Below are 15,131 nucleotides of genomic sequence, written 5' to 3'. Positions count from 1 at the left end.
CGCGTACGTACGTGATTTGTTCCTTCCCACCATGCGTCGCGCACGGTATTTGCAATAAACCTTGTGGGCAAGAAAGTACACCTTATCAATTATTATGTATGTGCACGGCCTGTAAATGCTTAAAACAATATTTTAACTTAGTACAGGTGGTATATTTTAAAAATTCAGTGTGAAATTGTCTACTACAAGTTAAAAAACTGATGCAATGGCGTACAATGATATAATACCTGTTACATGTTAAAACACTGATGCAACGTATTACGTACAATGATGTTAACAGCTGTATGTGTATGTTAGTGACAAGCAAAAAAATGACAAAAACAAATCATACTTTTCGTATATTAGTAGTATATTTAAACAATTTAGTGTGAAATTATCTGCTACAAGTTAAAAGACTGATGCAATTGCGTACAATGATATAATACTTGCTAGATGTGAACACACTGACACATATATTACGTACAATTATGTTAGCAGCTGTATGTGCTAGTAACAAGCTTTCAAATGGAAAAAAACTAAACTTTTCGAATATTTATTAGTAGTATATGTAGTTGTAAAAAAGAAATTTTGTGTGAATTTATCTGCTACATGTTAAAATACTGATGCAGTGTATTACTTACAATGATGTGTGTTAGTAACAAGCAACAAAATGACAAACACAAAACATACTTTTTTACTTGCTTTAATGCTTCAGAGCTTATATCAAATAATTTGAAATCAAATTGTTTTAATCTATAAACTATAGGAGTAGACTAATCCAAGAGTTTGTCCAGAGTTTTTGGAAGACATCATTCAGGTCCTTGGTATATATAACACCTATAAAACAAAATAGTATTGATATTATACAGCTTTTGCCTGCTTAGAGGTTAAATATAAGATTTGACATTCCCTCGGGAATGATGTTTTGTTCCAGGGAATATATTTACCTCAGCGCACGTCATTAAAATCAAACCTCTATGTTTTGTTTTTTTTACAATACAATTGTTATGGAATCTATTTCTTAATGATTTTTCATACAGTAATAGAATATATTGGCCAATATTATTTGGTTAAAATTATTTTAAAACAAAGATATTACTTCGGTCAAATTAAATAAATATTCTCTTTATGTGATTCTTTTTTCATTCAGAAATAAATTAAACAAATATTAAACTTTGTATATATTTTGGTTTTTTTTTTTATTGCAATAAATTATTATTATTTTATCAAAAAGAAGTAAAGTATATATTAATAGCAGAAAGATGAATGGAAATATATGTCCGAACTTTAAGCTATGACTATTGTAATCTGGAGAAATATGCCTCGTGTTGTTAGTGCATTGCTAAACAATCAACAATAACAAACACCATGCTTACGTAGGCCTACAGTATCTCTGTATCAAAGTATAGCTTACCAGATATATTTATTCATTGCCGCATTCTGGGGAGCAATCACATTTAGTAATACGTGCAATGACTGCTCTTGTCGTTGATCCATCTGGACACGTCAGTTCAATACGATCATACGCATTGTTCTCATCGCCCTCGTATGTTCCACGGCAACACTCACAATTATATTGAATGTAGGGCTCATGAAGTAGAATGGTTGTAGAGGTTTTGCAACGTCCATCACACATTGTAACCGGAACATCGTACGCGACGCAACCTTGCTCGTTTTCTACATCTATAACTTGTTCGATCATCTTACATGTTCCAGGCTCTAAAATAAAAAATAATATTACAAAAATGATTTGAGTGAGCTAGATGCTTTTGAAATTTAATCTATACAATGCAATACTTTATTCTGGCCAATATACATGAAATAATAATAATAAAATAAAATAAAAATAATATGAAATAATATGGAAAATTGATTGGTTCCAGATAATTGAATATACAATAAATATAAAATTAAATAATAGTTTTTATAATAAAAATCTTAAGTGTCTTAAATGTTAAAAACTAAATTACCGTATACTTCTCGACACACTGGACAACAACTATCTGGCTCTTCTACTAATGTGAAACCCTGAAAAAAAAAATTCAATTTAAGCGTTACTTTTATGTAGGTTAACTGTATGTATTTTAAAGAAAATGTGTATTTTATCCTCAATTCATTAAATACTTCAATAAAATGATAAAACCTACCTCTTGACAAACTGGTGGTTCCGGACAGTTGGAAGTGCACTCCTCGCGTCCGTTAACGCAAACACAAGTCTCGCACTGATCTTCAGACGGCGTCACCGAACCAGCATCATATATTTTACCAGATTTGTCCATGCACTCGCACTGGGTAGGCAAGACACAAACGTCATCTAGATTGCGGTAGTATCCTGCAGCACACATGCAAGCTTGGAATGGTTCCTCAATCATCACCTCTATGTTGTTATGCATGGTTGCACACGTTGAAGTACAGTTTGTGGCCTGATTGCTCCACACCTCATTTTCACCACACACTTATAATAAAAAGAGTAAAAGATAGTTAAAAATCAAATCAACTTTATATCTTAAAAATTAGCTTGATGGTAAATCTAAGAAAAGATGAACCAGCAAAGAAAGATTGATATTTAAGAAGTTGGAGGTAGAAGAGAAAGATGACGGCCAAAGGTGACATGGAAAGATATGGTAAAGAAAGAAAGTAGGAAAGTTGGAACATGATTCACAAAACAGGAAGAAGTGGAGAGATTGTGTAGTAGCCTGAAACAAGTGAGTCAGTAACCCTTACCCTGACTCAAATAAAAGATGAATAAAAGATGAAATTGAGTAAATGAATATCTATACTATAAGAGAAAGAATGTGTATGTTCATTCATTATACAAATGTTTGCTATTATTACACGCATCCATACACATGAGGTATCAAAATAATCAGAATTGTACTAGGAAGGTTTTCAACTACATTTGAAAAACAATCTGGGGCAGATATCTCTGCAGTACCATATATGGTAAAATTATGCATAACTTTGTTTAACTTACAACATGGAGCATCATCGCATTCTTCAGTTTCAATAAGATCACCAAGGCATTCCATACCACCATACTGTGGGAGCGGATTGTCCGCAGTACGTGTACGGGTTTTAACGCCTTCGCCACAGGTTGCAGAACATTGTCCCCATTCAGTCCAATCGCTAAGACCGCAGTCAACTGTAAAAACAATTTTTTTTAGATTGTGAGATACAGTACAAAAATCAATATAATAGAACTGTATGAAATTCTAATAGCTTCAAAACTTGGAAAAAATGGAAACAAATAAATTATGAAAATTACCTCGGCAATCCGCTTCTGTACATTGGAAAGATCCACCATCACAAGTGCTGAAAACAAAATGATTTTACTTGTTAGTAAACAGCAAAATCATAGAAAACCACACAATTTCTCTGTGACATGTTCCTACAAAGCTTATCCAAATTATGGAACCATAGAGATATTACAATGACCTATAATTGAACAGAAGAGAGTGCATCTTTCATTTTTCAAATTGTCCATTATCACCCAAAGATAGTGTGAAAGCACCTTTAAGCATTTTTTGGGCAAGTTAATATAAAGTTCTTTCTACACCATCAAACTAGTTTGACAAAAAGAGTGTGATGTGCCCAAATATGGTAGTGATATTCCCAAATATGGTAGTTAAATGACATTATATCCATATATATGCCCACATCACATTTTTTTTATATAAAGTTTGTAGTGTCGTATTAATTGTGGACGATTTAGAATTTCTTTTTCTGGTGTTGTTATTTGGAATGATTTACCTTTAGAATTACGAAAAATTACATCTAGCTTTCTCTAAACAACTTAAAGAATTACTTTTATTTAAGTATATAAAAGAATAATCTATAATTTACAATGTTTTATATATTGTTAATTCATCAGATATTACATCTAGATTTGCTTTCTCTAAACAACTTAAAGAATTACTTTTATTTAAGTATATAAAAGAATAATCTATAATTTACAATGTTTTATATAATAATTGTTAATTCATCAGATATTATCTATTGAACTGATATGGTTTTGTTTATTACAGTACAGTACATACAGCACTTTATGTTATGTTATGTTATTTATTTATTAATCAAAATTTTTTGTTTTGTTTTTGACGTTATCAAATTTTTATTTTCTTTTAAGTTCTGTTATTTATTTGTTAATTTCGTAGCTTAAGTTAGATAAGATAAAAGGTACCAAGCTTGATTAGCTTTGGCTATATCTTGGCTACCTTTTGTATTGAAATTGTTTTTGTTTGATACAATAAAGAAGAAGAACAAGAGTGTTCTGATAAAGGAAGGCTTAACTAATACTTTTCTTACCAAGTGTTGCATTCCTTCTGCAAGACTGTACCTGGCAGGAACTCTAGGCGGCCATTTGGGAGCACTACTGGTGTGACATCAGCAGGAATATCAGGAAGATCTTCACCAAAAACTGATATATCGACAACACAGCGACAGCTACTTGGGTATACACACTCCCCATCTTGAAGGATCTATAAAAGAAACATTATATTACATTTGATATCACACTAAAAGACATTATTTTAAAAGTTTATAAGAGATTAAATAAACAAATGGATAGATACATACATACATTTGTATGGGTTATATAGATAACCCTTTTATTATCCCAGTTTAGAATTGTAGCTATGAGTTGTAAAGTAAACATTATATTACATTTGATATCACACTACAAGACATTATTCTAAAAGTTTATAAGAGAGTTAATAAACAAATAGATACACACATTTAAAATAAAAGAAAAGAGATTTTTATGGGTTAAATGGATAACCCTTTATTATCCCAGTCAATTGTAGCTATGAGTTGTGAAGCTCACCTGATCGCCAGGACAGTGACAGCCTGGAAGGCATTCGTCCAATGAGCATGTAGTATCATCGTGCAAATCGGAGCATGTGCTTGGACATCGATTGGCACAGTCATCATCTACCAAACCAGCGGGACAATCATCTGTGACACAGAAACAGTGACAAAATGAGTAATAAATAAAATATTCGTAACTTTAAGTGTTATAGAAGTAGCTAAATGACTTACCACCACATGGTTCGAGGTTGCAGTTGTGGAGTTGATTGGTTTCTTCAGAGCATGGTTCACCACCATTAGCTGCTGGTGTCTGAATGACCCGAATACGCGATGAAGAACCTCCGTCACACTCCTCACTGCATTCAGACCAATCACTCCAGTCAGAATATTCACAATCCTCTAAAAACATTTTAAAAAAAAGTTTTGTAAAGTAAGTAAAACATTACAGTTTTTAATGATTGTTCAATTTTGACACTGTTTTTTGTTTGTTTTTTTTTCCAATTTTTTATATATTATGTATTTTTTTTTATGTTTTACTTTTATAGTTTGAAATGCATTATGGAGAGCCAATTCGATAGTGCTTAGCACTCTTGGCAATCCACAGGGTGCTGCACCATTGTCATGTATTATATGTTGTTGTTTCTGCCTGAAAATTGAATAAAATAAAAATACTATTGAACAGTTCCATAAGGAAAGGAAAAAACGCCTAATACAAAGAAAGTTTTGACAATGTTATTCTATTCCAATTAATACTTACGTGGACATGGGTCTTGATTACATTTCTCCACTTCTGAACTTGGTCCTTCACAATCAAACTCATCACCTAGTTCATTGAAGCATGTTCGTGTACGTGATTGCGTACCTCCGTTGCAGTCTTCGGTACACTGGCTCCATTCGCTCCAATCACCATAGTATGGACAAGTATGGTCGCCACATTCAAACCGACCTTCTATGCATGTACTAATAAATGAAAGTTAGAACGTGAGTATGACCTTAAAATATAGAGTATAGTACAATTTTAATTAGTAGTTATTACGAACACAATTTTACATTATTGCATTATCTTGAATACAATGTTTTGTCCAAGAGAAAACACTCAATGTGTACTTAACCCTGTAAATTGTAAAAAAGCTACAGGAAAAATACATTGAGAATCTTGCATATCAGTGTGAAACAAAGAACATCATACCAAAATACAATGGCACACATTTCTAACCAAGTATGCTCCAAAACATAATATTATTATTATTACTTTTATATGAAACATAACATACCATTCATTACAACCCATCATGATTGTATCATTTGGCAGGAACGCACCATTTTCTCCGCTACCAGTCAACAAACTCTCATCAGTATCACCATACTGCTTAAGATACTCCTTCGGCAAAGAACATCGGCACTCCTCGGTCGGCACACAATAGGCATTCTGAAGAACTTGACCGTCTGGACATTGGCATCCAGGTTTGCAGACTTCCTCAAGGCATGATGCGTCATTGTGAAGATCTACGCAACCTCGATTGCAAGAATTAGCACATTCACTGTACACTTTTCCACTGTCTTCACAACTTTCTCCTGTTTAGTAAAACGTTAAATGTTTAATAAGATATTGTAGCCGTGTTGTTTGTGTCGAAATTTGAATAACATAAAGTAAAGCTCTGTCTACACTATCAAACTTTATGCGACCACATTTGTGGTGTGCCCATATATGGACATGATGATGTCATACCACTACCATATTTGGACATATCACTACCATATTTGGGCACATGACACTTTTTTTTGTCAAACTAGTTTGATAGTGTAGACAGAGCTTAAGATTATTATTAAAACAATAGTATCTACTTACCGGGGCAGGCTTCAATGTTGCATGCTTTACTCTGTGTAAGGTCTTCTCTGCAGAATAACCCTCCATATTGAGCTGAAGGATTTCCGCCAGATCGTGTACGTGTTTGAATGCCACCGGCACATGGCGCACTACAAGTTCCCCAATCGGACCATTGAGTATATCCACAATCAACTAATGATAAAATGGAAACTTTGATTAATAATAGTTGCATTGTAAAGTGAATATTTCTTTATATGCACCAGTAACACGATGTTGATGCTGCAAGACTAGGCCATGAGGAGCAGAACCTCCAATACACAACTGATTGACTGAACTTTTTGAAAGGCCATTCTTTGTGTCACACACAGCAAGCAAGTTCAAGAAATTATTTTCATGGGATTTCTTGTTGTTCAAAGCAACAACATAAAACACATGCTCTATATATTCCCAGACTTACTTGGGCAAGGAGGCAAATGATCACATTCCTCATGTTCTACATCTTCCGTAACGCCTCCACATCCACTGCCACCTTCCTCAAATGATGGACTTGGGAGAGGGTTGTTGCACGATCTGTAGTGGGCGCGAGTAGCCTCCTCACCACATGAGGTGGTACACGATGACCACGCTCCCCATTCACTCCATTGTCCAACGACTGAAAGAAGAAATAGCCTTTATGAATAACTAGGAAAGCTAAGTATTAGTTTTACAAACAAAACTATGAGCAGTTTTGGCATGTATAAAGCTCTGTCTACACTAACTAGTTTTGACAAAATTGTGATGTGCTGCCAAACTATGGTAGTGATATGACATCATTATGTCCATATATGGGCACATCACATTGTTTTTTACAGTTTGATAGTGTAGACAGAGCTTACAGCTATTCATAAACTGAGCTACTTATTTTAACAACATCACTATAACCCACTCTAAGCCTATAGTAAAGTAGTACAGTTCCTCAAATCAACATATTTTGAATTTATTAAGTTCATCCCAGACTATTTAGACTTTATATTATGTTGGCAATTGTAATACAAATCTTACCATCACAAGTATCATCAGTGCATACCAACTGACCGTCAGAGCATTTGCTGTGAAAAGAAAATTTTGCAATATAATAGGGTTTTAATAATAAGGAATATTAACTATATTGTATGCCTCTTTAATTCACTATTTTGTTCTAGCAAAAGAAATGATTTTGTGTGTGAAATGTTAAGAAATGGATGAAGACAGTTTCTCTAGACAAGATAGATTCAATTGAAAGGAGTATTAGTAAAAAAGTATGGAAAATTCACAAACCCAAATTATTATATAAGAGGATTTTGTTATTTTCTTGAATATCTAATTTTTTAGTCAAGTCCAGTCAATCATTTGAGGAGGGTGGCAGTGAATGTGGAGGCGTTATGGAAAATGTAAAACACAAGGAAAATGAGGACAGTTTCTCACTGTATCCCTATTTTACATAAAGGTTAAAGAAAAGGTAATTACCATGAATTACAATCATTTGTAATTTCAACACCTGCACTCAACTCAGTAGCTTCACCTGTAACTGGGTCATAATATATGCAAGGACATTCCTCTACACATTCACCATTGCTTTCAAACTGACCCTAAAAAACAGAGCAACAAAATATTATAAATTGAAGAAAAGCAGTGTTTGTAATTAGTTAAAAACAGTAATGGAAAATAAAGTTCCATTGCTAATTTGAACATTTGCCAGCACATGTACACAATTGGTCATAAAGTAAACTTCATTTTTTATTAATTAAAATCTAAAACTAAATTGTAGACTAAAGTTTTGTCACTAATAACTTACATCTGGGCACTGACATCCCTCTCGGCACACATTAGAGTCGGTACACTTAGCAGTGTCGTTCTGCTTGGCTGAGCATGAACGTTCACATGGCGTAGCACACTCGACAGTTATAAATGGATAGTCACAGGCTAAAAATGATAAAATATCATAATGTGTATAAATGATACTGTAGTTACTAATACATAAATTTATAGATATTCATTAGAATCCTTATTAATGGAACACTTTCATAACCCAACAAAGTATCCTCTGAGTAGTGGTGTCTCAAAAGAGTTGATCTCTTGTTCCGTGTTTTATTTACTATGTGTTCTCATTGTGACAACACTGTAATATTATATGGTAAAAGCCAATAAATGAATGTAGACTGTAGAATATTACAAAAATAGTATAACAGTGATTATGTTTACTTACTCTCACAGGCAAGTAGATTACACTGCTGCATATCTCTCGTTGCGCCTTCACACTCCTGGCCACTGTTGAAAGGACCGATCTCAGAACGTTCACGAATCTGCGTGGAACTGCCGCAAGTTCTAGGACATTCTGACCAATCACTCCACTCGGAAAATTCACAATCAACTACAAAACGAAATATAAATATTTGGTTAACTCAGTTGATTTAACTAACAATGTGGAGAACCTCTAGACATTTTAGGTAATCCTGCATCATTTATTTACTTTGCACTGTCTTTCATTTATGCAATGCAATGATTTATGATGATATTATATAAATTGTTGTTATTTATATTTTTGCAACCTAACTTACCTGGACAAGCAATGTTATTGCAGCTGATGGTCTCTGTACTGGCATCTTCACCTCCTGGGCAATCTTCACCTCCGAACTGCGGAACCTCGCATTCACATTCTCTTGCTCGAGTCTTTGTGCCACTGTCACACTCATCAGTGCATTCTGACCATTCTGCCCACTCGCACCATTTACCATGTACTGAAGGAAAAAAGATTACTTTATTATTGTTATTCTTGCTAAGGTAACAGAAATTAAAAATACACATTTATTGCAGTTTCATTTACGAACCATTTAAAAGCTATTCTACTGCAGTTACGCAGTAACTACATTTGTTTACATTTTACCCTGTTTTACAATTATTTGGCAGTTTTTTTGTGGGTCACCATACCCTTTGTTTATTGCAGTGACTGCCTCATAAGTTTCTACATTGAAAAAACTCATAAAATCTTGCAGTAAAAAATATAGTTACTGCAGTGACTTTTCGACATGATCCCTTATGATTGGTTCCCACTAGAGATGCAACACAAGGACGTTACGCAACGTAAGTGATTTGATCAATCACAAGTAATGGATTATGTCGCTTGTCATTGGTTAACACGCTTGTGTTACATTCTAGTGGGAACCAAGCTTTAGGCTATTTAGGCATCCAGGAGACAAACATACCTGGACAAGGCTCGGTGTTACAATCCTCCAATTCAGTCTCCGTATCCGAACTACATGGTGCTCCACCGCCACTTGGATACGGCATGGAACAGGATCGGCTGCGCAGGCGTTTGCCGCCATCACAGGTTGCATTGCAACATGACCAGGGTGACCATGAAGACCATGCTCCGTCACAAGTGTTATTGCTGCAGATGAGTTTGGTATTCTGACAGAAACTGAAAATGAAGATGCAATGTAATTAACTACCTTTATTATCTATCTATTGTTATCTATCTACAGTATTACTATCTATTCTTTACAGGAGGCATAAAGCAATGTAGTGGAGCTGTAGCTTGGTGGTTAACATGTTTGCCTTCCAATCTGAAGGTCCAGAGTTCAATCCTAACCTATTGCCAGGGTTGTTACTCACAACTCTTTCAACTCAGATGAGATTTAGTTTATAAGCATGATAAATTATAGAATAGTTTATCCATCCTGTAATTGGCGAGTTACTCGTTACTATGTGAAATAAAAAAAATTCAAACATAGAGAAGAATTGAAATAATAGATAAACATTAAACAAAAATAGACAAGATATGTCAGGTAGATTGAAAGAAAGTCTTACCATTCATTACACAGATCTTCAGACACCTTTTCACCATCTTGGTAGACTATTCCATTATGTACACAATGGGTAGGGCACTCGACACCGGAATCGCAATCCCGACTTTCAGCTTCTTCACCTTCACATTCTTCTCCACCGTTTGCTGGAGGTGGGTTATTTGGAGACCTTTATTGGAGAAAAAGAAAAATTATTATTTTGAATCAATTTTAGGTACAACATAGACTAGTAGTTGTAGTAGTAGTATGGCAACATCATTATAACATTCTTCTGTAGAGTGTGTGTTTGTTTGTTATTATTTATTTATACTGGGCAACCTCTTCAGTCAAAGACTGGTTTCCCAGAGGGCCCAGTTATGATCAGTGGATGTGATGTACTAGTACACCAGGTAACCCCGTACTTGTCTTGAAAGATGTACTAGGTTCGTAATTATGGTTCCACTGTCTTAACCATTTGGCCACCTACTTGTGAGTGAGTAAACTAGCCTGAGTTATCAAGTTATACCTGAATCGTGTCTGCTGTCCACTTCCACAGTCAGCCGTGCAGTTTGTCCATTGAGACCAAGTACTCCATCCACAATCAACAGAACAATCAATTGTTTCACATGTTAGATAACCATCAGTACATGAGCTAGAAAAAAAAAACAAAATAAAAAAAATTAATAAAAAACGAGCAACCATGAAGATAAACCATTTATAAAAGTTTTGTGAATATAAAATTAATTATAAAAGTTGAAGAATGAACAAGATGATGATGTAGTCTAGGTTCTAGATCGTGTTTTTCGACCTAATATTAGTTAAAAGATAAATATTTTGGCACATAGGGGGTTTCATGCGTATAATACTGGTGGTGGACTAACATTACAAAAGATAAACTAATTACTAAATACTTGGGGCAAGTATAATGATGATAATGGTAATGATCAGGGTGATAATGAATCTTAATGATACTGATAATGTCAGAAAATGTAGATACTAACCATTCCATACAATCATCACTAAATGTATAGCCTGGAGGGTAACTTTTACCACTCTCATCCAGACAATCACACTGAGCTTGCTCAATGCATTTTCCATCCTGTTCCAAGAACCCATCTGGGCAGCGACATCCTGGTTCGCATACTTGATTGGCGCAACATCGACTACCAACTTGTAGATCGGAACAGAAGTATGGACATTTTGTACAGTTGGAATCATAAACTTTACCATCCTCGCAATGTTCGTCTAAAGAAACACAATGATTATGATTACAATGATTAAGAATTATTAAAGAGGTATGATTTGGCTGGACATGCTAAGGGATATTTTTGCTATATACAAACCTACACTATGCAAAGTGTATAACTTCTTGGTTTACCCGTGGCAATCTAACAGGACACCAAGCTTGCCTTGCCAAGATAGGAACTCTTAACAGTCCTTTGATTATATGTCTGGCTGTGACAAATACCAACAGTACTGTACTGTGTACATATTCAAAGCATGTCTGTGTTGCAGCCACAGATAAACCCCTTGATCTCCAGGGCTCAGCATCCGTTTGTTTGGCTTGGTTTACCATAGCCAGTTTGATTGTTGAATATGTAAATTTAAAAAAAAATCACTGATCTTACCACATGGTTTGCTGTTACATACAAGTAATTCAATGGGGTCTCCATCACAATAGCTTCCATTGTTCTTTGGTGGTGGGTCAGAACATTCACGATATCGGAATGATGAACCACCTCCACAGCTGACGGAACAGTCCGACCATTCACCCCATGGTGTCCAGTTTCCATCGGCTACAAATTCCAGAAAAATTGTGTTTAATACAATAGAATTTAATACAGTAAAAAAATATTACAGAAAAAAAAAATATATTAATTGCTTTGTGTATGTATTCATTTTATGTCAACGAACTTAAAGCTGTGTTTGAAAAGTCTCTATTTACAAGTAAACATGTAAAAGATCACTTACTTGGACAAGCCATTTCATTGCAGTATTCAGTATCGTAATTGTTCTCCGTTATCTGGCAGTCGGCTTCATTGGTGAAACTTCGAGATCTAGTCTTGTTTCCAGTGCCACACGACACACTACATTCACTCCACAGTCCCCACTCAGCGTACTGACAAGGTGTTGTCAGTTCAGTAACTAGAATAGAATACAACAAAGAATAAGAAAAGCACTCAGAAACTGAGTGAAGTAAAATATATCAGGGAAAACATTATTAGGAGAGAAACGGCTCACAACTGATGTTTAATATCTTGTATGAAAGATATTAATATAATAAGGTTTTGTGCCGTGACCAACATATACACTTTCCTGAAAATATATAGGTATGTTCTGTAAGTATATACATATTAACACTAAAAAATTAAGGACGATAACTTAAAAATTGTGGATATGCTATTGTGCTAACAAACACACAAAGCAAATACTTTACTTGGCAAAATTATATAACTATGATAAAAAACTAACCTGTTGGCTTTTGTGTAGTTACAGCAATAGTAGTTGTTGTTTCAGAGGTGGTGATAACGGTAGTAGTAAGAAAACCAGTGGTAGATTCCACTGCGGTAGTTTTCTCGATTCCGGTTGTAAGTGGTATTCCAGTGGTAGTTGGTACACCACTGGTAACTGGAAGACCAGTCGTAGTTGGTATAAATCCGGTAGTTGTTTGTATACCCGTTGTCATTGGTACGCCAGTTGTTGCTTGTTCACCAGTTGTCGGTTGATTACCAGTCGTTAGCAAACTGGTTGTTGGTTCCATACCAGTAGTTTGTTGTGCACCAGTGGTCATTTCACGACCAGTGGTCATAGATTGACCTGTGGTCATAGGTTGACCAGTTGTCTGAACATTGACGGTTGTCTTGTGTTCAGTTGTTACTGGGCTACCTGTAGTTGCTTCTTCAACAGTCACTTCTCTAAATGTGGTTGGGTTCAAATTTTGTGGCCCTGTGGTCATCTGTCCACCGGTTGTGATATGTTCACCTGTGGTTATCTGTTGACCAGTAGTTGTTTCAAAACCGGCAGTTGTTTTTTGTTGTCCAGTTGTATATACAGCATTAGTGGTTGGCAAGCCTGAAGTGACCACACCAGTAGTGTGTACCAGAGTGGTTTCAACACCATTACTGGTTGTTACAATAGTACTTGGCACAAAAGCAGATGTTTCATGCTCTCTTGTTGTGTAAGGTAGAGTAGTTGCATTTGGCCTAATATAAACCGTTGTAGTTACTGTAGTACTGTATCTATTTCTAACAGTTGTACTTTCCGGCGCAGTAGTAGATTCCATAGTTGTTGCTTCCGCATTGGGTTTTCTTGTAGTAGTTGTAAAACCTTTAAGTCAGAATCAAACAAATGTAAAGGCAGCTTGCACTATTGTCTCCTAATAGCATTTATTTTTCAATATTGATGTATAATATAAAAACTTTTTAAAAACAAAAGTCATTTTAGAATTTAAATGTTATGGTATTTGTAATCATATTTTTTTAGGCTTTAGCTGCATTTTGTTTTTTATGCTTTATGTGTTTTTCAACTTATACCTCAATATATAAAAAAAAAATAAATAAAACTAAGATAAATTTACAACCAATCCGCAAATGAGCTTATGAAATTGATTTAACTTACCACAGACTTCTTCATCAGAACAATCTCTGCAATCACAATCACGATCACACACAGAATCTCCAGGAATGCATTCACCATTACTTTTACATATGAATTCACCACTGTAGCAAGTAGTAACTCGTTCTGTTAAAAAATAAAATTATTACTGCTAGTGAGTTATTTCTTTACTTCAGCTGTAATAACATACATAATAGCAAAATATCACTTTAATGTACAATAATTGGAGATTATGATTTGTTGTTATTTAATTTAAAATTAACCTGTAGTAACTGCTGGAGTAAAGGTTGTAGTGCCTCGTGTTAATGGTGGCCCTGTTGTATTAGCTGATGGCTGTCCTGTAGTTGATGTTGGTGGTAGAGCTGTTGTAACAGCTGATGGTTGTCTTGTAGTCACAGCTGATGGTTGTCCAGTAGTTGACGTTGATGGTAGAGCTGTTGTTACAGCTGATGGCTGTCCTGTAGTTATAGCTGATGACTGTCCTGTTGTAACAATTGATGGTTCTCCTGTAGTAGATGTTGGTGGTAGAGCTGTTGTTACAGCTGATGACTGTCCTGTAGTTGTAGCCGATGTCTGTCCTGTTGTAACAGCTGATGGCTGTCCTGTAGTAGATTGTCCTGTAGTCACAGCTGATGGCCGTCCTGTTGTTACAGCTGATGGTTGTCCTGTAGTAACAACTAATGGCTCTCCTGTAGTAACAACTGATGGCTCTCCTGTTGTTACAGCTGATGGCTGTCCAGTAGTCACAGCTGTTGACTCTCCTGTTGTTGATGTTGGTGGTAGAGCTGTAGTCAAGGCTGATGGCCGTCCTGTAGTCACGGCTGATGGCTGTCCTGTAGTTGATGTTGGTGGTAGAGCAGTTGTTATAACTGATGGCTGTCCTGTAGTTATAGCTGATGGTTGTCCTGTAGTCACAACTGATGACTGTCCTGTAGTCAAAGCTGATGGCCGTCCTGTTGTTACAGCTGATGGCTGTCCTGTAGTCACAGCTGATGGTTGTCCTGTTGTAACAACTGATGGCTGTCCTGTAGTCACAGCTGATGGTTGTCCTGTTGTAACAGCTGATGGTTGTCCTGTTGTAACAGCTGATGGTTGTCTTGTTG

At 35.4% G+C, this 15,131-nt stretch overlaps 1 protein-coding gene across 1 annotated transcript; it reads right to left on the bottom strand.

Annotated features, from left to right (window-relative positions):
• Positions 1–688: 688 nt before the first annotated feature.
• On the bottom strand, positions 689–14,109 carry LOC140055561 (SCO-spondin-like). Its single transcript, XM_072100898.1, has 26 exons — positions 14,028–14,109; positions 12,886–13,740; positions 12,385–12,558; positions 12,042–12,209; positions 11,415–11,658; positions 10,940–11,065; positions 10,439–10,603; positions 9,835–10,049; positions 9,190–9,369; positions 8,838–9,002; positions 8,427–8,554; positions 8,099–8,220; positions 7,655–7,701; positions 7,071–7,265; positions 6,635–6,805; positions 6,060–6,360; positions 5,543–5,745; positions 5,017–5,184; positions 4,802–4,932; positions 4,285–4,457; positions 3,245–3,291; positions 2,954–3,121; positions 2,127–2,434; positions 1,950–2,007; positions 1,394–1,698; positions 689–816 (listed from the first exon to the last, which is right to left on the bottom strand). The coding sequence occupies exons 1-25, from the start codon at positions 14,107–14,109 to the stop codon at positions 1,403–1,405; spliced, it is 4,890 nt and encodes a 1,629-aa protein (XP_071956999.1). The 3' UTR covers positions 689–816; positions 1,394–1,402.
• Positions 14,110–15,131: the final 1,022 nt, after the last annotated feature.

This window comes from Antedon mediterranea, chromosome 7 (assembly GCF_964355755.1).
Source record: "Antedon mediterranea chromosome 7, ecAntMedi1.1, whole genome shotgun sequence".
Classification (NCBI taxonomy): Eukaryota; Metazoa; Echinodermata; class Crinoidea; order Comatulida; family Antedonidae; genus Antedon; species Antedon mediterranea.
This window is presented reverse-complemented; position numbering and strand designations above follow the sequence as displayed.